The sequence below is a fragment of the Neolamprologus multifasciatus genome, chromosome 5 (genome assembly GCF_963576455.1).
Source record: "Neolamprologus multifasciatus chromosome 5, fNeoMul1.2, whole genome shotgun sequence".
Classification (NCBI taxonomy): domain Eukaryota; kingdom Metazoa; phylum Chordata; class Actinopteri; order Cichliformes; family Cichlidae; genus Neolamprologus; species Neolamprologus multifasciatus.
In genome coordinates this window covers 6,018,423-6,045,681 of record NC_140443.1, presented here as the reverse complement: position 1 = coordinate 6,045,681, position 27,259 = coordinate 6,018,423, and the positions used below count along the sequence as shown (strand labels likewise).

The 27,259-nt window shown below is 41.3% G+C and overlaps 2 protein-coding genes and 1 long non-coding RNA gene across 7 annotated transcripts in view; 1 reads left to right on the top strand and 2 right to left on the bottom strand.

The window, feature by feature from the left end:
* The window catches only part of necab3 (N-terminal EF-hand calcium binding protein 3), a 53,316-nt gene extending 43,109 nt beyond the window's left edge, over positions 1–10,207 (top strand). The window contains exon 13 of the mRNA XM_085159371.1: positions 9,115–10,207. Coding sequence (XP_085015497.1) covers positions 9,115–9,143 — 29 coding nt within the window. The 3' untranslated portion in view covers positions 9,144–10,207. The remainder of the gene's footprint in view (positions 1–9,114) is intronic.
* Positions 9,755–13,673, bottom strand: LOC146517917 (uncharacterized). The gene is made up of 2 exons (XR_014874076.1): positions 12,140–13,673; positions 9,755–12,094 (listed from the first exon to the last, which is right to left on the bottom strand). It is a non-coding gene; the product is annotated as an uncharacterized LOC146517917 (long non-coding RNA).
* A 4,209-nt stretch (positions 13,674–17,882) lies between these two features.
* Positions 17,883–27,259, bottom strand: part of cbfa2t2 (CBFA2/RUNX1 partner transcriptional co-repressor 2) — a 38,473-nt gene continuing 29,096 nt past the window's right edge. For all 5 annotated transcript variants that reach the window (XM_085159533.1, XM_085159534.1, XM_085159536.1 and 2 more), the window contains exons 5-11: positions 25,388–25,572; positions 25,041–25,294; positions 23,358–23,443; positions 22,029–22,221; positions 20,644–20,712; positions 20,287–20,477; positions 17,883–19,761 (exon numbers count right to left, since the gene is read on the bottom strand). In XM_085159533.1, the coding sequence (XP_085015659.1) occupies positions 19,420–19,761; positions 20,287–20,477; positions 20,644–20,712; positions 22,029–22,221; positions 23,358–23,443; positions 25,041–25,294; positions 25,388–25,572 (1,320 nt within the window). In that variant the 3' untranslated portion in view covers positions 17,883–19,419. The remainder of the gene's footprint in view (positions 19,762–20,286; positions 20,478–20,643; positions 20,713–22,028; positions 22,222–23,357; positions 23,444–25,040; positions 25,295–25,387; positions 25,573–27,259) is intronic.

Here is a 27,259-nt window from a genome sequence, read left to right as displayed (position 1 = left end):
GGGGTTACCTCCTCTGCACCCTGGTGACACACCCCCACTCCAAGGCCCTGCATGTGTGGGTGGTTGTGGTGGAGCGGGAAGAGGGAGGCAGCTGGAGATGGGGAGGGAAGGAAGGGAGGAGCAAGTGACCCCTCCCTGGGGCCAGCTCCCCCGCTGACCCCAGTAGGCACCCCCATACTCCGCGACCCACCAGGGAAGGGGGGCCCAGGCCCATCCGAACCGGGGCCCAGCGCAGCGGCGCCGCCCGGCCCCACAGAGCCCGGGGCAGTCCACTCAACCCCACAACAGAGAAAACTGCACCCACCCCATCATCCACTCATCTTCCAGACTACATAAGACAATAGACGCCCAGGCTGAGATCTTCCTCCACCTCTCCTGTATCTCCCCCTCTTGCAGAGAGAGTTCCTGAGAGAGGAAAGCCCCTGCAAGATGTGACAACCCCCCCCCCACCAGTTGAAGAGCCCCCCAGCTGGCTCGGCGCACCGGCGGCACCCTGCGCCAGTGGCGGGCCCCCATATACCCACCGGCCCACAACCCCGGCAACACACCAACCAGGACCCAGGTCCCCGAGGCCCGGCCAGGGCCCCAGGCCAGAGCCGGAGCGCCCCCAGAACCTCACGCCCGTCCCGGACCCACCCAGGGGCAGCCAGGCTACCAGGTCAGTAACCCCCGTCCGTCAGCACAGACCCTCCCCTAGCCCCGCTGCACGTAGCCACGAGGAAGCCGTCACCTAAGAGCCAACAGAGCCCCTAATTGGCCATGACCGCTACCCCGGGTTGAGCCCCCCAAGGAAGATGCTCCTGGGGAACCCCCCGACGCCCCAAGCCTGACCCTACCCCCACACCAATCACAACAGTGAAGGCGAGACCAAAATATGACCCCCCACCCCCACTAGGTGATGGAGCTGATCAGAGGAGCCCAGAGCGATTGATCTGATGTGGTGGCAGAGGCTGTATCAAGACTAATGTAATCTAATAGATAATTTCTATATTGGTTAGAATTAAGATTGTTTTTATTTTTCCAGTTCATGAGGACTGTTTTCTTGGCTATGCATAGAGCAGTGAAAACCATATGGGCTATATTCTTTTCTGAAGTGACATTATCTAAGCTGCCCAACAAACACACTAAGGGGGAAGTTGGAATGTTACATTTCAGACACTTTGATAAGTCTTCACATATCTCGCGCCAAAACTTCTGAACTGGTGGACAGAACCAAAGAGCGTGGATATAATTGTCCGGTGAATTGGTTTGGCAGTGTGAGCAGTTGTTGGTAGATGCAAAGCCCATCTTGAACATCCGATGACCTGTATAGTGCACTCTATGTAGTATTTTGTATTGAATTAATTGAAGACTGGGATTTCTGATTAGATGAAAGGTTTTTAAGCAAATCTGAGACCAGAAGTTTTGGTCTAAGTTAACTGATAAATCCGCTTCCCATTTTGCAATAGGAAGTGATATTGATTCATCTGTTTTAGAAAGCATTCTGTATATTTTGGATAGTAATTTGGGGGTTTTAAGAGTAAAAAATTGAACCACACTTGGTGGTGTTTGTAGTTCAACTTGACCCAGTTTAAATTTCTTTTTTATTATGGATTTAATTTGTTGATATTCTAAAAATCTTTTCTTGTTGATCCCATATTGTGTAACTAGTCTGTCAAATGAAATAAATTCTGTTCCTTCTAGTATATGTTCTACATATTTGATTCCTTTACCATTCCAATCTGAAAAGTTTATCATATTATTGTTTTGTAATATGTCAGGGTTGTTCCAGATAGGTGTACGTTTGCATGGGATTAATGAAGACTCTGTCAACTTCAGAAACTCCCACCATGCTGTCAGAGAAGAGCTGATGTTGATGCTTTTGAAGCATTCATGTCGTTGGATGTTTGAGCTGATAAATGGTAGATCTGAAATCTCTAGATTATTGCAAAGTGCTTGTTCTACATCTAGCCAAGGTTCATCTAAGAGGGTATGTTTTAGCCATCCTGAGATAAACTGAAGCCTGTTGGCTAAGAAGTAGTGCTGAAAGTTAGGTAGTTCTAATCCTCCTTTATCCTTGGTCTTTTGTAGTGTTTTTAAGCTTATACGTGGGGGCTTATTTTTCCAAAGGAATTTGGACATATATGAATCTAGAGATCTGAACCAATCTTGCGGCGGTTTAGTTGGGATCATTGAGAATAAATAATTTATTTTTGGTAATACCATCATTTTTATAGCAGCAACCCTTCCCATGAGTGATATGGGTAGACATTTCCATCTAGCCAGATCACCTTCTACTTTCTTTAAAAGTGGGGTATGGTTTAATTTAGTTAGATCTGCAAGCTTGGGAGAAATATTAATACCTAAATATTTTATATTTCCCGATTGCAGTGGAGTAGAAGAGGAATTATGGAAGCAGCAATTAATAGGAAGGACTGTAGATTTTGACCAGTTAATTGAGTAATCTGATATTCTTGCAAAAGAGTTTATCAATTCAATCACCCCAGTGATATTGGTTTGTGAATTTTGGAGAAAGAGTAACACATCATCAGCATAAAGGCTGATTTTATGTTCTACGTTCTTGCATTTTATGCCCTTAATTGCTGAATTCTGTCTAATTGCTGCTGCTAGTGGTTCGATAAAAATTGCAAACAGTGAAGGGGAGAGTGGGCATCCCTGCCTGGTGCCCCTCAGGAGACATAAGCTGGAGGATGTCTGGTCATTTGTTCTGACACAAGCTGTTGGGGAATTATATAATATTTTTAACCAGTTGATGAAAGAAGATCCAAAACCAAATTTGTGTAAAGTTGCAAATAGAAATTTCCAGTTAACTCTGTCAAACGCTTTTTCTGCATCTAAGGAAAATATTGTAGTTTCAAGGTTTTTACTGTATGAGTAGTCTATCAAATTAAGTAATCTACGTGTATTTGTTGATGAGTGCCTACCTTTTATGAAACCAGTTTGGTCAGGATGAATTAAGAGGGGGGTTATTTTCTCTAGTCTCTTCGAGAGAGCTTTGCAGATTATTTTGAGGTCTACATTAATAAGGGATATTGGACGATAGCTTGAGGGATATACAGGGTCTTTGCCTGGTTTTAGCAGGAGATTAATGTTTGCAGAATTCATATTTGATGGAAGTCTGCCCTTTTCTTTGATTTCTAACAACGTTCTGTAAAAAACTGGTGCTAGAATCTTCCAGAATTCTTTGTAGAATTCTGCAGGAAAGCCGTCTGGACCTGGAGCCTTATTATTGGACATATTTATCAGGGCTTCCTGGAGTTCACCTGATGTCAGTGGCGAATCCAGTGCCATTGCTTGAGATTCTAATAATTTTGGGAGAGTTATGTTGTCTAAAAATTGATCAATTTCCTTTTTAGATGGGTTTATTTGTGGTGAATACAACGTTTTATAGAAATCCCTGAAAATGTTGTTTATTTGTTTCGGTTCATATATTGTGTTCCCAGATGAATCTTGAACAGCACATATAGTTGTTTTTTCTTTATTTATTTTTAACTGGTTTGCTAGAAATTTACCGGATTTATTACTATGTTCATAATTTTGTAAGCGTAGTCTTTGTACTAAGAATTTTGTTTTTCTATCAATTATCTCATTTAATTCTAGTTTTGTTTTGCGTATTTTGTTCAATGTTTCCTGATCTTGGTGGGACGCGTAGGCTTCTTCTAGTGATTTGATGTTTTTTTCTAATTCCTGAATATTTTTGTTTTCTTTTTTCTTTTTATGTGATGAGAAAGAAATTATTTTACCTCTCATCACAGCTTTCCCTGCTTCCCATAAAACAGAAGCTGATGTTCCGGGAGTGTCATTAAAGTCTAAATATGAAGTCCACTCTTTTTTAAAATATTTAATAAAGTCTTCATCATTAAGCAGTGATGTATTAAATCTCCAGTTTTTACTTGGCATAGTATTATTCTTGTGCATTAGTGTTAGAGATACAGGAGCATGATCGCTGACAGCTATAGGATGAATCTCAATGTCTGAAATGTCGCTCAGCAGTGAGCTGCTGACCAAAAAATAATCCAGACGAGAGTAGGAGTGATAAACATGTGAGAAAAAAGTATATTCCTTACTGGTGGGGTGAAGGGAGCGCCATGCATCGCAAAGACCAAAGTCGCTCATATACTGTTTGATTATATTTGTGGACTGCCAATTACGCTGAGTTCCTGCTGTATTGAGCCTATCCATTTCTTCATTCAGTCCAAGGTTGAGGTCGCCTCCAAGCACAAGTGTGCCATCTAAGTGTTCAGAGAGTGCACTGAAAAAACCGTGAAAGAATGAGGGATCATCAACATTTGGACCATATACACTTACAATACATAGATTTTTATCAAGTATAGATAGTTTAATGATTAAGAATCTGCCCTCTGGATCTATAACTGTATCGAGTACTGTGAAATTAATTTTTTTATGAATTAAAATTGCTACTCCCCTTTGTCTAGAATTATAACAGGCTGAGAACACATTAGGAAACTCAGGTGTTTTAAGTTCATTCGAACCTCTAAGAGGTCTGTGGGTCTCTTGTAAAAGGACAACATCTGCCTGTAGTTTTTTGAGTTGGTTAAATATTTTTAACCTCTTTTCTCTGGAGCCAGCTCCATTTACATTCCATGTAACGAATCTTAGTGCACCCATAGATGTCTGTGCATAACTAGGGGTGTACTCTGTGTGTGTCGCTTAGACAGGTGGAGAGAATATATCACTTGTTCATAAATAAGGAGAGGGAGAGAGAGAAAAAATGTGTGGCGAGATGCTCCCCGAGTCTGACTATGTGTTTGCATATTTACTAATATGAGTATGCTTGGCTTAAGTGTGTGTATCCTGTAGGTCTGTGTGCGCTGTCTGACTGATGTAAATGTGCTGCCGTTGAGCGCATGACTGTGCGTGATCGTGCAGTGAGTAAGTGTCGAAATAAATGATGTTGTTTGTGGAAGAGTGTGGAAGCAGGTGATCGAAGCAGTGAAAGAAATAAAGAAAGAAACCAAGGACGAGGGTGAGCAGCATAAAAACAAGAGGGGGAAAAGAGAGGAAAAAAAAAAAAAAAAAAAAAAAAAAAACGAGAAGAGAGAAAAGAAAACGTAAACATTCCAATTAAATCACTGACGGAGAGTGACGGTGTTAATATTGCTATGAAATCACACTTAAGATGTGATTTGATACCGGTAAGTTAAACAAATGTTAATCCAAGTTAGTGTGAGTGGATAGGGAAAGGGTGTAGCGGATTCTTATCTGGTCTGAAGTTAATACAGCCACGGAGTGATGTTGGGGTCGCGGTGGAGCTGTCCGTCCACGTACAGCCGGTCCACAGCGATGACAGCGCGGGAGCCTTTCTGGATGAAGCCGCGTCGAAGTGGGAAGAGGACCCTGCGTCGTTCCAGGATCTCTTTGGGGAACTGATCGTTCACGCTGAAGTCCGTTCCTTTTAATTCCCTGCCGCGGCTTTTCACATGTTGTTTTTGTTTGAAGTGGCCGAATTTGGCCACGATAGGACGTGGTCTCCCGGCCGTAGCCCGAATGGGGCCGAGGCGATGCACCCTATCGAAGACGATGTTCTTCACCATGTCCTCCGGCAGCTTCAGGTGGGTTTTGATGAAGCTTTTTACCGTGGTCTCCGCGTCCTCTCCAGCGGCTTCTGGAATACCAGAAAATACTAGATTATCACGCATGCTACGAGCTTGTAGATCAATAACCGTTTCTTTTATTTTTTTATTTTCTCTATTTAGCTGAGTAACATTTTCTGTGAGAGATTTCACCGACTCCCTTAGCGTGGCATTTTCAGCAGCGAGCGTTTCCACTTGCTGCTGGCTGAACTCCAGGGATTCTCGCAAGCATTTAAATTCCCGGTGAAGAATCTCCACCAGGGACAGCCTTGCGTCGAAACTGGACAATCGCTTGTCGATTGACTCCAGTATGTCGGCAATATCTTTGCCAGCTGGCGATGTTGTGCCGGGGGAATCTGCCGGGCGTTGTCTTTTCGACGACGGCGTCTCAGATTTGGCCGGGGAAGCTGTACTCTGGGCCTTCTTCATCACGAGATCCTGAAAGCACTGATCAATATAATCTTGGAGAGCGTCTAAACTCTCCCCGTTGTTCTCCAGGGTGTTGGAGATAATTTAGACAAATATTGTTAGTTATGAGACAATTGATAAGTGTATTTGGTAATACTGAAGCTTAAAGAAATTTGTTCAAATCTAAACTACCATTTGCTTTAATTTTCCGCCAAAATCTCCGGCGTCTGACGTCAGTTACAACATTAGTCGCTTACCTTGACTGTCACTTCCGCCTCTGACTGCCACTTCCGCCTCCTCAACCTAAGCTAAGCTTAAGCTTGCTACTGGTGTTCATCAGAAGTGAACCTACATTTTATTTATGATTTTCACTGTGCTAGCGCGACTGTTGTGCGCGAACAGACGATGCTAACTAATAGAAATACTAGATAACTATTCACCCCTGTATCTGGTATCCCTGTAACTAGTACTGTGGTCATTTAACATTAGCTGAAAGTAAGTTTAGTTACTGTGTTAATCACTCTAAAGGTGTTTACTAAGTTAATACATTAGGTTTAGATGTTTAAGGTGCACTAAAGTGTCACCCTATGCATATGTGAGCACATTCATAATTCCAGACATTAATTCATTTATAGTGCAAAATAATGGATTGAATAATGGAAAATAAAAATAAAAATTCTATAACTAGCCTAAAGGAGATGCAAACACTAGATAACATGTTTGCAAGTCACAGAAATCAGGATAAGGTAAGTGCGAGATATATTGGGGTGACCGTGGTTCAGGGGGTTGGGAAGCTCATCTTGTAACTGAAAGATTGCTGGTTCGATCCACAGCTGTCTTGGTTGTTGTGTCCTTGGGCAAAACACTTCAGCTACCGGTGAAGTGCCGATGGCGCGATATGGCACCCTCACTTCCGTCAGTCTGCCCCAGGGCAGCTGTGGCTACAACTGTAGCTTACCTCCACCAGTGTGTGAGAGTGAATGAATAGTGTAATTGTGAAGTGCTATATAAATGCAATCCATTATTATCATACGCCTGTTTTCTTTCAGACACATGCATAAATATAAAAAAAAAGTCAATCATGAACACATTTAGAAAAGCGATTTTCTGTGTGACGCACATATTTACTTTGTTTGTCATCACATCGCTGACTCCTCAACACATGGAAAAGTCCAGCAGAGGCTGCAGTGGGTCTCATCTCATTTCTCTCGTCTTCACATTTGAATAACAAGCTACAGGAAACAAATAAAAATTCTTCAGAAACCAATGCTGTTAATATTTATTTCCGCCTCTTAGCTCCATTGCAGTGCTGATTTAACTGTGTGGGATGTATGGGTTGTGCTTGTTACTAGGTTACCGTACACAGTTGTTTACATCCACATCTCTGACTGGTATGTCACGTAAGCTTGCTGACTATTAAAGGCTTACGGTACTGATCAAATATCTTGAGCCACCCCTCGTTTCTTTGAATTTTTCTAGGAAAAAGAAAAGTAGGTTCAGCGGTTTATTGAAATGTGCAAATATACATGACATGAGGGGAAAACAGAGGGATTCTAACAAGCTTAAAAGTCAATATTTGGTATAAATTGTGTGAACTCTCTTAGGTCAGCTTTCTGGCAATGTCTTAAAGTAGTCTTAAGGAACAGTTTGCCAGACTTCTAGAAGGACATTCAAAGCTCTTTTTTGCATGTTGGCTGCTTTTTGTTCTGTTCTCTGTCAAGATGATTTCACGCTGCTTCAATAATGTTGAGGTCCAGGCTCTGGGGAGGTCTGTCAATGGGTCCTAGCGTTCCATTGTGTGTTTTTCAGGTATTATTTAATTGGATTGTCAGTAAGTTTATGATCATTGTCATGATAAAAAGTTTCTTAAGGACATGATGTTCAGTAACTGTTCAGCTGCTGTAGATATTTTCTCTTTTTTTTTAGGCCTGCCACTTTTTCTTCTGCACACCATGTTGAGATATGCCAGCTTTTTGGCTAAAGCTCGCTGGGAATCTCCTATTGGTGCAAAAGTATTATTTTATACCTCTCAAACTGTGTGATGATTTTTAGGTTAGTGTTAAGGTCTGTAAATGGTAAAAGAACTGGACTGAAAATGAGTGAAAAAAAGCAGCCAATGTCCAAAGAAAAACTTTCAACGACCTTCAGAGAGCCTGAAGAACTGTAGCTCAAGACCAGTTTTAAAATGACACTGCTCAGAAGCATGGGTTCGAATTTAAGGTTCACAACAGTAAAGAAACTGTTGTGGCCACTGAGTCAGTTGTCATGGGGAAGGAGGTAGAGTACACATATACAGGTTGCTAGGGCAACCTGGTGGGTAAGCATCACAGAGGGATTAAGCTCCCCGTAGCTGGTGAATTTGAACCCAGGGCCTTCCTGCTTTGAGGTGACAGTACAAATACTGTGTTATGCCTTGAGGCTAGAGCAGAGGTTTACACTGAAAATGGTTCAGATGACTAGAAGTAAGAGGCCATTGGGAAATGTGTCTTCACACGTTAGCAATAAGATAACTGCACTTTATTAAACTCTTTTACTTAACTTTTCTTTACTGTTGTTTCATTACTTTTGAGAAAAAAAAAAGTTTCATATGTAACTCTATGCGAAGAGGTGTGTTTGGGTTAAGAAATGTATTTTTATTCAAGTAGCTGTTAGCTGCTTCTAAGGTGCTGGTTTCTGGGGGATTCTTGTGAGGGCAGATGGCAATGATAAGAGGAAGAGAGAGGATAGTTTATAAAATGTAAGAAGAGGAGGAAGGGATCAACCTAGGAATCAATAAAGTTAAAAATATATAAAACAAAACAATCTGTTGACCCTAAAAGCTGTTTTTTTTTCTCTGCACTTTTCCTTCTTCTTCTTTTTCTTTGGTCAGTTGTCTGAAAGTCATAGTTATACTGCCAGACTTTATTGATTTACAACTAGATCTATTTACATCTTAAGTAGTTATAGACTTAAAAGCTCACCAGACGAAACATAAAATCAGTGGACAGTTTGAAACAGCAACACAACAAAAATTGGAGTAGACTGTTGGATTGTTGAACACTGTTGACCTTTTATTGTATATCATTTTGGTGTGAGTTGGCTAAACTTTCTCGATTTATGTGTGTTTCTCCAGCTTCCTGGTGGATTATGACTAACAACTAGCAACTAAATCCAGAATGTCACATCTACTGCCTACACTGTCACACGGACAAAGGCACGCTGGCGCATCAACCCACCCACCCACATGTACTCTTGCACGCATACAAACACACAAACACACACACACACACATACAGAACATTTCAAAAGACATCCACGTGTTTGAAATCAACAGGAGACAGAGACAATGGCGTCATCCAGCATTCTCCAGCAGCATCTTTTCATGTTCCTGTCTTGGACTGCTCATTATTGTGCCGCTTTATAAAAAGGGATAGTTGCACACACTAGCTACTATTGACCTGAAAGTAACTGATTCTCTGCAACGCAAAACCCGTTCTATGAATTTTCTCCCCCTTGTCTCAATTGTGGTATGGCCTCCGTTTTTTTGCAGTGTTTGTCTGATATTATGCCAATGGATGGAAACCAAAAAGACGCTAATGTAGGCTACTAGAGCACACCCAAATTGGAATGAGATTACAATACCAGTAGGGTTTTGTGTATTTTGATGAGTTGTTTACTGCTGAGTACAATTGATAAGGATGAAAAAGCAGAGAGGATGAGGAGATGAAAGGTTACTGTAGCCTAAACATGCATGTTGATGTGGCCGCATCCTGGCTGTACATGCTGTATTATAGTGTAGCAGTGTATTATTTTTTTTTCATTTTGCTATCCTACTATTATGTGCACAGAATGCCAAAAATGCTATTAAAACTACCACACCTGCCCTGACATTTCTCTATTGCTAGATACAGTGTACTAGTGGTCTGCTATTAGTTGCAGTGCATCTCTTCAGTCTGAGACACATTATCAGTCTCAAATGTAAAAATATCTTAAAACGTGCATATTTAAAATAAATAATACTTTGTGAGAAGATTTCATTGTATCACTAAGTTATAAAAAGAAAAAAATGTATTTAATGCATCATGTATTTATTTTGATGATGGCGGAGTTTATGCCATCTGTACATATAGAAATTACATATATTCATATTTATGTTGTGCTTTGGTTTGGCAATGTACACAGCTAAATGACTGAAAAGCAACTTTAATAAAAATGAAAGATAACAACTCCTTTTTTTTCATTAATTCTCAAATGGCTTGATCATAGATCTGCAGAGGAAAGAGGGGGGGGATGTAAGCGCCAGACCAAAAATAAATAAACAAAAACAATATGAAAGGTCTTTAAACTGGCTTAACAGTGGAAAGAAGCCTAGATAGGGGATATATTGAACAAGCTGAAGAGCAGTATGTATATATATCCATCAGGAGTTGATGTTGGCTGAAAGAGTGGAAAAAATGAGTGAAAAATGACTACATGAACTTTAATGACATTGATTTCTGATGATGTGGTATTTTAGGTTCACCAGCTTATAGCAGCCAGCAAGATGACAAGAACACAACACACGCTGACAGGTTAGCAAACTTATTGAACACACAAAACTTTGCTCACTTTAAAGAAAAGGTCAGTGGCTTAATTGGCTAAGAAATTCTCTGCGATTGCTTTGTCATAATTTGATTCAGCGATAGATCCAAAAACATCGATCGATGATGCTTTAGCCGGACACCCCACTGTGTCTGAATTGATTGCAGACAACAGATACGGATATGTCTGAACATAACTGAGGTGAATTTAAATAACACATATGGTGATCTGACAAGAAGAGGGGCAAATTGTGAGGCTTACAAATAGGGAGCATCCAAACTTCTCACTCTACCTCTGGCAATAATTTTACTATCAGTGTTCCCTGAACTGTGAACTTCCTGCAGTGATTTGAAATAAGGGCAGAACTTGAAATTTAAACTTGCCCGACCCAGTTCATCCAAACGTGAAACGTCTAAGCTACAAAATTCACTCCAGTGGTTTCCAACTACATGTGGTTGTAACTTCATCACAGCTTGCATCACACTGAGTTTAATCAAGGTGTGAACAGCAATGCACTTTTACATGTGAAAAATGGTCAAAGTATTTTAAATCTACACAGAGACACACAGAAAGTTTAAAAGAAGTGTAATGTCTATGCTTCCTTTTCCTTTTTAATTAGATTATTATAAGCTCTAAATCAAAGTCAAGAACCTTTCTTTCAGCCAGTGTCTGTTTACAACACAAATGTGTAACTGTGGAAAATGTTTGTGCCATACTTGTAAGTGAACACAAATGTGCTCAAAGGTTCCATGCATTGATTGCTGGGCTGTAATATTTGATTGCAAGACTGATGCTGGCAAACTGAAGCCCTATCTCATCCCAAGCCTCCTCTCAGGCAGGCTGTCTGCAGTTAAGGCAGAATGAATATGTAGGCTCGGAGAATACGCACCCCCACCCCCCTATTCCACTTCAGCTTTTCAAAATGCCGAGGGGTGAGTGTCACCACTACATCCACTGTTATATGGTAGCGAGCGAAGGGTGCGTTTTTAAAAATTGCTGTTATGACAGAAAACAAAGCATGTTGATGTTTGAAGTGAAACATTTCCATCTTCCCAGTGTCGGCCCAAACAAAATACACTTTTTTTACATATAGTGAAAGAAAATCTGCAAATACTATTTTTTCTTGTTTTAAATTCTCCCGCAAAAACTGCAACCTCTGTATGCATCTTTAATAGAACTATTATAAAATGCTGTGCTGTGTCTTTTCTTCAGATGTTAAGAAAATGATATAGCATGGGCAAAGAGTAATTGGAATGACTGAAGTGGTAACAACGTATTTTATATTCATGGACTGCTGGCCTATCAGCTTATTTAACATTCTTTGATTCTGGTATCACTCAGTTCTCAGTAATTTCAAGTAAACTTTTTTCTGTGTTGTATTTATATGATGAAAGTAGTCAGGGACGTTTTTATACTGGTAAATAATAACTGAAATAAACACACACACACACACACACACATGCAACCCCGTTCAGCTATCTTAGTGAGGACCTTCATTGACATAATGGTTTCCCTAGCCCCTTACCCTAACCCTAACCATTAAAAATTAATGCCTAACCCTAACCCTTACCCAAAACCTAACCATAACCTAATTGTAACCCTGACACTAAAACCACATTTTGAGCCTCAAAAAGGCCTTAAAACTTGTGAGGACCGGTGTGTGTGTCCTCACAAGTGACTGTTGGTTCTCACAAGTATAGTAGAATGCAGATTTTGGTCCTCACAAAGATAGCTAGAGAGGGACACACACACACACACAAATCTTCCTAGCATGTTGTGGGTCTGCTCTGGGGCTTTTTCACCACCTCTTCCCAGGACAAGACACAAGACAGGCTCTCAGGAGGCATCCCGGTCACATACCCAAACCACCTCACTCTGGCTCCTCACCTCATGGCTGAGCGATAACCCAGAGGAAGCTCATTTACTGCTTGTATCAGTAGTCTTACTTTCTCGGCCACTGGCCAGAAATTGTGACCATCACTAAAAGTCAGAATGTAGATTGACATATAAATCGACAGCTTCAGTTTCAGCTCTTCAGTCAACACAGCAGACCATTACAGTGTTCACATTACTGCAAACAGCAGCATTCTGTCAATCTCCTGTTCGACTCTCTCCTTATTCATGAACGAGGAAATATTTAAACTCTTCCACTTTGGGCAGCAACTCATCCTTTACCTGGACTGGGCACTCCACCCTTTTCCAGTGAGAACTATTATCTTGGACTTGGAGGAGCTTATTCTCATCTGCAACAAAAACCACACACTCAGCTGCAAAACATCCCAGTACAAGCTGAAGGTCATGAATTGATGAAGCTAACTGCATGATCTCCAAAAAGCTGAGATGAAACCACTAAAGCCTCCTTCCTCTACCCAGTGACAGCACATAGAAATTCTATCCATAAATATTATGAAGAGAAGTTGTGACAAAATGCATCCTCCTCTGCCCAGTTTGACTTACTGCTCCATACAAACCAAGCTCTCACAGTACAGAAATGACCAAAAACAACTAAAGTTAACTGGACACAAAAGACAGCTACCAATTTGCCTTGTGCTATGCAAACAGCACCTTCCTGCCTGTTTCAGGAGTAACCTTTAATGAAAGGATATTCCAGCTGAGTACTGGGTAGTCAGCTGGGTGGAGTTTTCCTCACTCCTACAAGGGTCATAGCTGCTCAGATTAGAGCTTGGAACGTAACTCCAATAGCTCTCCTTTTCATGTGTGACATGACCAGGGCATGACCCAGCTATTTCAGGTACAATAGATTCAGCAACATCTCTGTCATTCTGGAATTCCAGTTTGGGAAGTTCCCTATCCAGATGATGAAGGCAGTGATGGTTTCTGGGTTTTTCTTCTTTAACATGACTGAAAAGGTCCCCCTTAGCCCCCTGGATATTCTGTGTTAGTTTAATTGAAGACCTATGGCAAATATTAGATGTAGAAATACTTAACTTATTAATAAAAGTCAATACACAGAAATGGCCAAAATTATCACTATATGCAAGAGGTTTGATTTGTGCATTTTTGAGGTTTATTAAAGATAGTATCCGCATTTCTTTTGCAGTCTTCAACAGAATATATCCAGCTACCCTTTAACTCCTGCAGCAAAAGAGATATGAGTTCTGCTGATTCTTCACTGCACAGACAGTGGATGCAAAAATAGACAATAAATAAGGTAGGTCACCTTATTTATTGTCTATTTTTGAGGTACAGCAGGGATTGTCCCTGCCTATGCCATTTTTACAGACAATTGGGATTCTGTGCAAGCAGACGCAGTGGATGAGCAATGTATATACAGAAACCACAGGGGGGGGTGTTATTCATTCAGAATACAACCCTTGAGCATCAGGGGATTTCTCCTTGCAGTCACATTACATATGCCAGCATGATACAGAAATAACATGAGCTGGAGAGTGCTTCTTTCATTTTAATAGGTTTTAGTTTATATATATTTCTGGTTTGAAATATTACTCAGTGCAATGGTTTTAATAAACAAAAAGATGGACAGTGAGCTCTAACATATTTATGTACTCTATCATTTCTTTACTAAAGTACTATTTTCCTTTAATTAAATTCCAGGTTGTGAAACATGTTTCTCTTTGTGTTGAAAGGGACATCAATGAATAGCCAAAGTGAAATTTAAAACCTTGTACTGTTATTTTGAATCCGAATAATGCTGCCGCCGCCTCTCTATGCTCATCTCCTTCAGAGCAGCATAGAAAAAAGGGTCTTTTTATGCTCTTTCAGGCAGGTGCCCTTGGCTCTGATGTGTGCAAACACAGCTCATCACTTCAAAAAGCCAAGGGCTAGGGCTAAGGTGACCAAACGACATCTGTTGTCCCGTTTCATTGTTCTCTTTTCAGTCCCCCCCTCCCCACCTATGTTACCTTCTTTTGCTGAAGGCAACACTCAAAAGGCACCTAAAGTCAAATCCTGAGCCACATCTCTGTATTTTTCCCTTCTGGTTTATGGTGGATAGCAGAGAAGTTTAAACAATGTCAACACAAAATAATAAAAGTATGACGGTCAGAAATTTTAAATATTGTCTGCCAATGTGTCTTCTCTTAGAAACCTGATCTCTAACAAGGACCCCCCCCCCCCTCAAAAAAAAAATAAAATAAATAAATAAAAATAAAAATAAACAGACAAAAAAAGCTCTACATAAAAATAAAAATATTGTCTTCACAGATTTATACATCAATCATTGTACATTTGTCGTGTGTGTTTGCCGTCTTGAGCTGTAACCTGCTCAGAAATACCTAGGCTTGGGGCCAAAGTTGAAAATGCAGCAGCTGTTGTCCCATTTCATGCCTCAGTATCTCCATTTCTTTCAAGCTGGAGACTTGATTGTGTGGGAGGTAACGTGTTCAGAGGGCATCTTGCCTCTGAAATACTGAGTCACTTGTCCTCGTTGACGTAAAGACTCATACTCACTTGGGTTCTGCTATGAGTGGAATTTATTAGCCCATGCAGTTAGATTTACATAGATTAAGATATGTAGTTAAATTTCATGCAGCGGCTGATGCAGGTCAAGCACAGCACTAGCAAAGTGCAAAAACGGGTTTCCAAGTAGATTACTGTAAAGCACCGCTGACCTTGAACAATACTAAGTGTTGATAATAGCGTGCTGTCAAAAACCATTAGCAAATTTTGTCAAAGGGCAGACAGACTATGATGGAGGGAATGTGAGTTGTCTCTAAGGAAAGTTCTGAAAAAGATGATGAATCCTAAGTGACTTCTATTAATATGCCTCAGGCAAAAAGTTGGGACAGAAACCAGACACATAATTAAGCCAGTATCTCCCCACAAGCACTACAACAGTGTGGCGAGAGAGCCAAGAAGCAAGCTAACCACAGAGATGCCCCTCTATCCACAACAAAGACTGGCACATGTACACAAACAGTCTGACACTATCACAACTGTGATTGCTTGCTGATTCGACTTTTTCTTCTAGCATACTTGTAGTGCAAGAGCTAGAAACTCATGGAAAATTAGTCCAAAAATAACATTGGATATGCAAAACAGAACAAAAGAATAGTATTTACAGAAGCAGCGGGAACAGTTTCATATCTAAATAGGGAGCGCTCTTACACGGTACACATAAACTCAGAGTGACGCTGAAAAACTAGTTCATGCATTTATTACTTCCAGGCTAGACTACTGCAATTCATTATTATCAGGATGTCCAAAAAACTCACTGAAAAGCCTTCAGTTAATCCAAAATGCTGCAGCAAGAGTCCTGACAGGGACTAGAAAGAGAGAGCATATTTCTCCTGTTTTGGCTTCCCTTCATTGGCTTCCTGTTAAATCCAGAATTGAATTCAAAATCCTGCTCCTCACATACAAGGTCTTAAATAATCAGGCCCCATCTTATCTTAATGACCTTGTAGTACCATATCACCCTATTAGAGCACTTCGCTCTCGCTCTGCAGGCCTACTTGTTGTTCCTAGAGTATTTAAAAGTAGAATGGGAGGGAGAGCCTTCAGTTTTCAGGCCCCTCTTCTGTGGAACCAGCTTCCAGTTTGGATTCAGGAGACAGACACTATCTCTACCTTTAAGATTAGGCTTAAAACCTTCCTTTTTGCTAAAGCATATAGTTAGGGCTGGACCAGGTGACCCTGAATCCTCCCTTAGTTATGCTGCAATAGATGTAGGCTGCCGGAGGATTCCCATGATGCATTGAGTTTTTCCTTTCCAGTCACCTTTCTCACTCACTATGTATTAACAGACCTCTCTGTATTGAATCGTATCTGTTATTAATCTCTGTCTCTCTTCCACAGCATGTCTTTTATCCTGTCTTCCTTCTCTCACCCCAACCGGTCGCAGCAGATGGCCGCCCCTCCCTGAGCCTGGTTCTGCCGGAGGTTTCTTCCTGTTAAAAGGGAGTTTTTCCTTCCCACTGTCGCCAAAGTGCTTGCTCATAGGGGGTCATATGATTGTTGGGCTTTTCTCTGTATCTATGAAGCGCCTTGAGGCGACATTTGTTGTGATTTGGTGCTATATAAATAAAATTGAATTGAATTGAATTGAATAAACGTTATACTGGGAATTAATATGCTGAGCATCCTGTTACATGTACAGATGAGGTAATGTTTAATTTTCCTTTCAACTAATGAGCAACAAAATCTCTGTATAATCATACTATTATACTAATACTAAAAGTCAGTGAGACAAGGCAAACGAACAGAAATCCCTGCTTAGTGGAAGGTCAGCAGTTAAGAAGATTACATTGTGCCTATAATTTACTTCTTGCAGCTACTTTGACAATAAGGATCATAGCATCAGTCAAGTGATTGCTTTAGGTTTGAAATATATGATTTATATAATGTGGTGGGATTAAAAGTATTCTTTTTTAGTTTGCTTTTTGCAGCTACTCTGCTTATTAGCTGCTTTGCAAATAGTGAGTTTAGTTACAAGATGAGAGAGCAGTGACCAACTGACATTTTGTCTTCTAGGCCTTAAATATTATTTCCTAGTAATATGCAACATTTTGCATGTTTTTAGTAGTTTTATTTTTGATACTTTTGTAACAACTACAATTCTGCAGTGGACTCATCCACGTACCGAATCTTCTAAACCGAAATCAAGAGGCTTCACTATCAATATAGGGATTACACTGCCACCTTGTGGTAATGTGTGTTATTGCATCAATCTCCGTTTTCTTTTTTTTAAAGTTGCATTTCTTTAAACGTGACAATGACAAAACCGTTGAATCACAATCTCCCGTGATCCCTTTTTTTCCTACAACATTTGTTCTTCAGTAAAATCACTAGAATATTAATCGAATTCAAAGGTGGAAAACATTATACATAATACATGACAGAACTTTAACTCAACCCACTTTAGAGTAGTCCACTCGCACCAAGAGCTTACTTCATTATTTGTACCTTCAGACTTCAAAGATGGGTCTTGCATTTTTAAACTGGACTCACTGAATGATTCAGTAAAGAAACAAAGAGGATGTAAAATGCACTGCCATGCAGCTTTTTGAAAGAAGAACTCCAGTTTAGCACTTTCATTACTGCTATTATTTTCTATTATTTGACTAATTGTAGAAAAATACCTTATTATATCATGACCAAATAACTTATGTAGTCATATTTTATACATAGGAGCCGTTTTATTCACTACTACTCTCTAATATCGTATATTAAAATTTGCAGCTGATTGTGATTATGTGAAAAAAGGAGAATTTCTTAATTCAGTGTCAACCAAGTATATATGACACCTGTATTAATAGACACATTTTACTTTATCACATATTACCAGGAAGACTTTTTTTGCATATTTCTAAAAAATGAGCACAAACATCAGGGAAACGCTTTGAAGTAACTCTACTTCTTTATTTCATACTTCATGTCAAGATATGATTTCCATATGAAGTTATGTCTCATAACAAAAAAAAAACATGTTCAAAGAATGAAGAGGAAAAATCGTGGCTCACAAAATAAAGGCATTCTCTCATAATATTCTTTACAAAGTCATCTTACAACAAATGGAAACAAGCAAGTTTCAGTTGTAACAGCAGAGTACCATAAATCAAATTTCCACACTAAACATCTGACTTTCACCGAACCGTCAAGTTATACAAGGTTTCATTGTTACAAAAGAACAAGAACGGTCTGTACATACGAATACAGTTAAGCTCCTGAGATTCTCTGTGGGACAGAGTCAGCGCTCTGCACCTTCACCACGGCGTTGTCAGCATCAGTGAAACTTTCGGCTGAAGGGAAACGGATTTCGTTTTCATAGCTTAATACCTGTATTTGTTGGAAACGGTGCTGGAAAGCATGCTACTCCTGTCCCCTGATGCAAATACTACAGTGGTGGAGGTGTTCTGAGCAACATCTGACCTGCCGTACACAGCTGGTGATATGAACAAGTGCCAAAGTGAAATTGCAGCCAGAGAAAAGCCCAAACTGAATGTTTCTGTGCTTACTGGATCCACCACCATCACTTTGCCCGTGTTCCTTCTAATAATTGGAAATGGCAAAAAAAAGTAACTTTTTTTTAAAGTAAATATGACGTGTGGGCGTTAGTGTAGTATTATCTCTTTTTCACAAACACAGTTACGAGCAATTACAATAACTTTCTCTTTAGCGACTTTGGTGATGCAAAGGTCTTGAAATACCCGAACAATATTTCAGTATTGCTTTGACAAAAATAATCATATGCTTTACAATATTCACCGACAGCACGACTCTTTGACACACATTCACACGTATGATAATCTGACAAGAAGTTGGCGAGCAAATATTTATGTATACACCGGAGCTGCGGAGACGGCTCTTCCGTGATCTACGGTCAGATTTTTTCCTACAGGACGAAGACAGATGTTTTAGCGCTGGTACTATTACACTGTTTACAATTACCGCCACCTCCTCCCACGCTTAGATTTATACACATCAAAGTGAGGATATTGGTACATGGGGGGAAATATCTTTATACCTCACTGTCCTTTAATCTCCTGTGTTTGTTCTCGTATGCCTCCCTTTCATAACTTCCACGCTGCCACCAGAGAACAAACGGAGATCAATCAGTGTTTTTTCCACCCCTCGCACATCCAAGATTTTGGTTTTTGGACGATGAGAAACACGTTTCCATCTGCTAGGGAGATCTGTTCATCCAATTAATGCATTCAAGAGGAGTCCTTCTGTTCTTTGCCAAAGCCAAAGTCCCAGTTGACATATCACTCAAACAGTCATCCATAATCTGTCCTTTTTTATCTGCCAAAGAGTATGTTGAAAAATCTGTTATCCTAACTTAACCCACAAATAGTTCCCTCATGCTGCTGTTTCAGTTCTTCCCGGTTTTCGAAGAGGGGTAGGTGACACATGCACCGCCAAGGTCCTTTGCCTCCTAGTGTCCGTTCGTCTCAGGGGCCGAGGCAGGGGTGGAGGGAGTGGATGAACGCGAAGCGACTGAAGCCTTCTCCCCACCTGGACTGCAGACTGAAGGCACGCTGTCAGGAACTTTGACCCCAGCCAGACCAACAGGAGACACGACGGCGGCGGCCGATGCTGCTGTAGCCACGGCAGCCACTCTGCTTGCAGGTACCGGTTTGGGTTGAGCCTGAAGTCCTGGGCTGCAGATGAGGTGATGTCTCTCCCAGTCTTTGTGCTGGCAGAAAGACCCACAGTAGCGAGCGGCGTTGCAGCCGCTGCACGTCTCGCTAGCTTTGCGACCACAGTTCCAGCAACACTAACGAGAGAGGAAAGATATAGTTCATCTCTATCTCTCACTTGTACAAACTGCATTTGTATTCTTTCATTTTTAAATAAACCCCTTACAAAACAAAACTACAGTAATTTTGTTGGACCATTTGGGGGCAGCAGAAGCAAACGCGGCAATGGATTGAAGTAATCGTTGTGAACTTGTGTGCATACAGCTGTCTCAGCAGATTCAGCAACTAAAGCATTCATTTTGAGTAATTTTTCTGCCCTCCCACCGAGTCCCATGTGGACTCTTTACTAAATCATGTGAGGCCCTTCAACATGTTCAGAAAAATCTATGTGTGGAATCATCACTGTAAACACAGTGCCTTTTTCCACTTTAATCCAGTCATTTGCACCACTGTTATTGCTTTATTACACTATTAATCTGTAACTGCTATTAAAAATGCCCAAAAGACTGTAACTCTAAATGATGTATACTTGGACATTTAAGTGCATGCATGCATACAAACAAAACACACATATATGTACACACACATCAGTTCTTGCTCACCTCACTGGAGTCCTCTTGTTCATTAATGACCATGATGGCATCTTCTTGCGCCTTCCGCTTGGCCTCAGCCACAGTCTTTTCCATCTTGGCCCTCTCAGCAGCAATCATCTCAAATGCTTTCTGCTCAGCCTCTGCTACAGCTTTCTGAACCTCTTCCATGGCCTGACGCTTAACTTCATTCACCGCTTCTTCTACAGTTCAGAGAAGACAAGAGATTTAGGTCTGGCTCACCTTGTTTATTACTGTGCACACTTGCATAAGTAAAGCACACAGCGATCTGCTAAGTGTGTCAAAATATCACTTTGTAAATGCAACAACTGGTTGAGTCTTTATACTAATTTTGTTTCATATTCTTACCAGCTTTTCTCCAGATTTCATCTGTGACATATGCTGAGCCTGGCCGCGGAGCAAAATCACGCTGAGAGTCTGCAGGGGAGGCAGAAACGGAAGCAATTAGCACCTGCCGGGGCTTTGAAACTTCATATATTTATTTATTTTCATTTATTTATACTGGGGCTGACACTCCTTGAAGGTGAAAAAAAGGCCTGATAGACAGACAGTAATAGTTTCTTTGTCATCTTGACATTTATTCTGTCACTGGTGCAAACAATTCCGAATATCTAGGCCACACAACCAATGTTATTGTTAGTTATCAGAGTCCTGGACGGATCTGCGATCTGACAGCTTCAGAAAGGAATGTGTTTGGCTTGGAGAGAAATGCAGACCATCAAGCTGTGTCAATACTGTTTCTTCCCTCAAATCTGTCTCCCTGAATCGTAATTCATTCCTAACTCACTACTGGGCTCTGCCTCTCTAATACTGCTGCCTTTCTTATCTCCTTTTCCCGCTTCTTTCTCCATCACTCACAGCTGATCTCGCCACCTCTTTCTCTCTTTGCCTTCATTTACATCCCTTCTCTTCCACCAAGCCTTTATACACCCCCACTATAGCAGACCAAGCCTAGGCAAGCAGGCAGGCTTTCCGACTGGGAGCCCAGATGGTGCTCTGGCGAGTCAGCTAGCTCTGGGTCTCTGTGCCTGCAGGACGGCAGGACGGCCCTTCTGTGGCCGATATGGCGGAGGCCAATCCTGGCACCTGTCTGTGACTATGGAGCAGCAGGGGGATGGCAAGGCTGGCACGCAGAAAGAACACTGCCAGTACACAGCAGACTGAGGGACTAACTGTGGATGGACTCACTAACACGCTGACGTGTGACTTCGGCGCAGTTCTATTAATGACCACTAGATGATGTAATGACTATGAAACAGAAATGACTGGACATTTGCATCGCCTAAATTAATCTCAGGATGTCCAGATCATTATGTGCTATTATGCTTGTAGTTTATCTAGCATCATTATCCCAGAGTGAACAACCCATGGTTATATTTGCTTACCCATTCTAAAGGTCATTTAATGAACTGATCTCAAAATAAATAACACTTTTAAAAGGAAATGGAAACATTCATCTTTTAAACTGAATTGAACTGTTAATGCTTAAAGCAGTTTCCAACACCCAAAACAAAGTAGATGTTAAGGGATAATTAATTAATTAACCCCCCATGTTACATGTTACTAGCAGGTTAAATGTGAAGTTTAGAGCATGTGCAACATCAAGCATTATATAAATTTGGCTTCTTTCTGAAAATCATGAAACATTTACTGTAGTAAAGCAGCAAGCGTAAACAATGAAAAGTTATTGGTCCCTGACGAAAGCGAAACCCCTAAAAAACAGCGGTACCCACCCGACTCAGAAGAGTGAGGGCTGTGCGTCTTGGAGAATGGAGCAGATGCCGGTCCTCCTTTACGCGGGTCTTCCTGCTCGCTCGAACGTCGTCTCCAGTAGTTAAGCTCCTCGCGATCTGACTCCTGGCATCGTCTGAGAACGCTCACTGACCGCCGTGTCTTTTCTACCATGTCCACAATACAGTTCAACACCTTGATGACGACAAACAACATTTTATTAATTGAGATCGCTTTTAGCTACTTGAGGAATTATTTAAATCTTACATCATTTAACAGCTATGTCTGAAGTTTCAAAAAGTTCTTATATCATCCAATCAAGAACCAGTTTCACAAACCATCTCCTTGACTTGGTAGAATTTCATCCCAGTAAGCAGTTAAACATAAATACCTTGTTTTAATGCCTAAAACACATTGACTTATGTTAATAACTGTAGTTTCCCAGCAAACTTTTGTGTTTTTTCTATGTTTCTTCTTCTTGTAACCTTTTCAAAAACCTGACCATTTATCTCCTGGAAAGGTAGTTCAGGATGTCTTAATCACAATCCATTAAGAAACTCATTAACGTCCACATTCACAGACCTATTGCATAACCCTTTCTTGACTTTATATTCAAATTCAAATTACCTACAAGCCTTTTATGCCAATAAATCACACAATCATACAGTCTATTATTTCAATAGGTACCTTAACAGACCTCTCTGTGTTGAATCATATCTGTTATTAATCTCTGTCTCTCTTCCACAGCATGTCTTTTATCCTGTCTTCCTTCTCTCACCCCAACCAATCGCAGCAGATGGCCCCGCCCCTCCCTGAGTCTGGTTCTGCCGGAGGTTTCTTCCTGTTAAAAGGGAGTTTTTCCTTCCCACTGTTGCCAAAGTGCTGCTCATAGGGGGTCATATGATTGTTGGGTTTTTCTCTGTATCTATGAAGCGCCTTGAGGCGACTTTTGTTGTGATTTGGCGCTATATAAATAAAATTGAATTGAATTGAATTGAATTGAATTGAATACCTATGGCAAAGTGTCTTGCTGAGGGAGCATTTCCTACATCATGGCAAGTCTAAGTTCTCCTTAACAGCTTATAATAATAATAATAATAATAATAATAATAAGTTTAATAATGAACCCCCAATAAAATGTTTGAACCCATACCAAATAAATTAATTGCAGCTTATAAACCAATGATGTCTTATCAGAAAGTTCTGGCCTACCGATTATGTGTGCTTTTAAGCTGTGATAGATTGCTTTAGTGGTAAACCCCAGTAAAACAAATCACATTCTTTCTGTATCAAAAGTCAACAGCACCAGTGGTGCCTGTCCGCAGCCTTACATGGTCCAGATGCCTCCATTCATCAGCCCACTCTCTGTCTGTCAGTCTGTGGTCCACTGGCTCCTCACGGTAGCCCCCATTAGTGCCTGATTGAATCACACACAAGACAAACCACAGGCGATCATGATTAACATTCTTCTTAATGCAAGAGAAGCCACAAGTGACAGTGAGTCAAAAACACCTACGCATGTCTATATATGGTAAATAAGTGCTTCTGTTAAAATTACAAAAAAACACATTTACATTAAACTTGAAGACAATTTTATCATTTCCCACCACGAGAAACTAAACAAATTTAAAAGTACTAAATCGAGGCTATTGGTTAAAACTCGAACACGCGACAATTAAGGATGACAAAAGGAGTTTTATTTATTTTATTTTTGTTTATGCCTTGATTGAGGGCAGGTGAACATGCAGAGGCAAGAAGATAAAGGGACAGTGAGAAACAAAGATTGAGCGAAAGTGAAAAAGAGACCCCTGTGATATAAAACAGACTCCCAGCGCCCAGAGCTCCAGAGCTTGCACACATCTGGAAGTCAGCTGTCAACCACACACTCACATACACCCAAAACTTCTCCCTTAGCACCTCCCCTCCTGGAGCTCACAGCATTCCAGTAGGGAGACACTCAGGCTGAGTGGAGTGGCTCCACTTCTAAACACAACCAGCCGTTCTGACACTCATTGTAGACTATTACGGCTACACGCACACACACACACACACAAAAACAAAGCTAATCTGATTCAAATCCAGTCATTACACTGTGACATCAGCAATATCCAAATACATTCAACAGTAATCAGCGTTTGCACTCACACAGAGGCTAAAAAACATCCACATGTTCATGCAAGTAGACCCACGCTGTCTACAAAGATGCAAACCACAATCGCTTAAAAATTTGGTAAGAAAGAGCCAACAAGACCCTGCACACAAGGGTTGTTTAGGCGAGCAATGATACCCTCATGCACACTGCCTTCTCAACATCTTCGCTACTTCTGGTTCTCATCAGTGTCCATCAGTTCAAAGCCACCAGTGTGTGGACTGATGTGTTTATGCGTGAGTGTGTGTGCCTATGAGTTAAGTGGCGGCAGGCGGTCGGGAGGCTGTCAGACAGGGGACTAAGGACTCATAAACACAGCAGCTCTACCAGGAACATATCAAGGTGTGTGTCTGTATGTGTGTATGTGTGCTACCGATGTTTCCACTGAGTGCTGACAAGCCCCAAATGAAGGCTAGATATACACCAGAGTACATCCAGCTCTCCCTGCCTGGACAGTATGGCTCTGTTTATATACATACGTGGACTCCTGAGATATATGAGTCTTGCCTACACAAACACACAGACCACCCATTATCACATATAGAATATGATATTTGTGTGCATCTGTCTTCATGCAAGTATGTTCATTTCTAAATACGGTTAGCAGCTACTTGCATTCAAACTACTGTAAAGAGCCAATAAAGTTCTGTTGTACGGATGTTCTACAGAAATGTGCAAACAAGTTTGACACTACACACTTGTATATTTGGTTCACAAGGATGCCTACAACACTTATTCGCTGCTGCCACAAAGGCTACAACTGAGACTGAATACGCATCACCTTATCACCCACAGTGTAGACTGGAAACAACTTCAGAAAGGAAGTTCATCAGGAATATCCTTACACTGAGTTTGCATCACATACCAGGAAGTCGTGGCCTGTCTTTGAGTTCACGGATCTCCAAAACACGTTGGCTGTGCTCCCGGTGCAGGATGTGAGGTGCTGCGATGTCATCCAGGGCGTAATGCTGCAAGGGTGGAGGGGTCGGGTGAAGCTGGGCGGTCAGTGGCAATGGGTGAGCAGGGCTGTGTCGGGGAGCTGGGCTGATGGTGCAAATCCGCTTTGCGGCAGGCTCCATAGCTACAGGTGGGCGTTCACGGAAACCGTTCTCTTTAGCCCTGAGGGGGAGACAGGAGGGACTTAATGTAGCTCTCTCACTGTTTACCTATATACTCTATATATTAGAGGTCTTTTTTATGCATTTATCTAACCTGCTTGGGCTGTGTCTCTTGGTTCCAGGCTCTGGAGGCTCCATCAGGAGCTCAGAGGAGTCTGGAGAAGATGCCAGAGTGGTGCTTAGCAGGAGGTGCTCGTGCTGGGACAAGTACTGAGCTGGGGTCTGCTTGGCTGCCCGTGCACAGTGGAGCAACTCCCTCTGCAGCAAAGGGAGGTTTGCCTGACAAGAAAGTTAAGTTTGATTATGATTTGCAGGTAAAGTTATTTTCATAGAGCACATTGAACCCATGTATAAGTAGACTTTGGCCACTATTCGCTCCTATATCAATGAGCATTGATTTTACTCATTCAAAGACGAACGCAGACAGAAATTCAATTCAATTCAATTCAGAAAGAGAGAAACACCAGAAAACCTGATAGTGACAAACAGGAGGGGGGATCTGGACCAAACAGACCAGAACTATCCTAGACAGACTACGTTCATGCTGCAACAGAGCCAACAGATACAGTGCAGATCTGCCTCCTGGGGAAGACGCCTGGCTGGAAGAAAATTGGTTTTAAGGGGGGCAGTGACTCCTTGGGGTCTGGCTGTAAGGCTAGATCTGTGTCTGGGTGCTGTTCTGCGGCTGCCTCCAAGGAGGCTGCGGCTTTCCTAATTCAAATGAAAATCAGAGTTTTCTAAGCTGCAACTGATGTTGGTTATGAACCTCTTGCAAGCAGCATGTGTGCAGAGCATAATGTGTTGGTCACAGCAAAGGTATGCGTGATGATACAGAGGCTTAGAAATTTAGAAACATTTCAAAACAAATGATACACAGACTTCTCCCTAATTCCTCATCCCCTCAGTGTTTTTTTTTTGTATTTATCTGGGACTGTCTCCATCCAATCTTTCCATCTCTCTTTTGTTCCCTGCATTTCCCTAATTAGGAACAGACTTCAGTGTGTTTGCAATTACACCACTTCCTTGCTCCCTCCTCTCCCTCTTCTTGAGCAACCAACTAAATAACCATCCGTTTCCATTTTGCGACTGACCTCTTATTATTATTTAGTATTTGAAACTACATATAGCATTAGTTAAACATCACTTTACTACTCTGCAAAGACCTAGATCTTTTTGTCCATTGAAACAAACATTCCTCTATGCCTCAGTGAGCTGATCCTTACAGTATCGCTTGTAGTCCCCCTATAGACGCAGGCACTTCTGCTTTACGATCGCCTCTCTATAATATCCCTGGGCTCTCCTTTTTTTTCTGTTTCCCATGCTCCTCTGCATCCCTTCTTTCCCTGGGGCCCCAGCTAGCGGACACATGTGCTATGTGTCAGTTGAGCATCGGGTTCTCTGGGCTTCAGCAGGGCGGATGCTAGATTGGCGGCGCCTTGGCAGCTGAATGCTCTTTTAAACGGGACAACGGCTCCATATGGCGCAGTGGAGACTATAAAAAAGGAAGGGAACACTTTATAGGCATGTTTCACACTTCCGAGTTCCCACTTTTCCCTCTCTCCTTCTCATCCACTTCTCTGTCTTTTCTACATTTTCTACAGATCTTGTCCCAATTGCTCCATCTCTCTCTTAAGAGAGACTCCAGCAGTCGTTATTAAATAGTGAGAACGCCACATCATTGCAATAAATCAGTAGAACAACAAAAACAGAGCATTCTTGTCTCAGCCACCAAAAGTCTCGATTCACTTTTTCCCCATTCGCAAGTAAGATATTGTCCGCAAACGTCTAAGAAATGAACATTTTTATCATCACCTACTGAGCGCGATGGTGCATGCAGATGTCCAAATGTCTGCCTGTTTTTTGTGACTGTGCGGACTCGTCCATGTAAAATTTACATCACAATGCACGAACTATGTATGCCCCCCAGGCAGCAGACTTCAAAGAAGTATAAAAGGAATGAATAGCT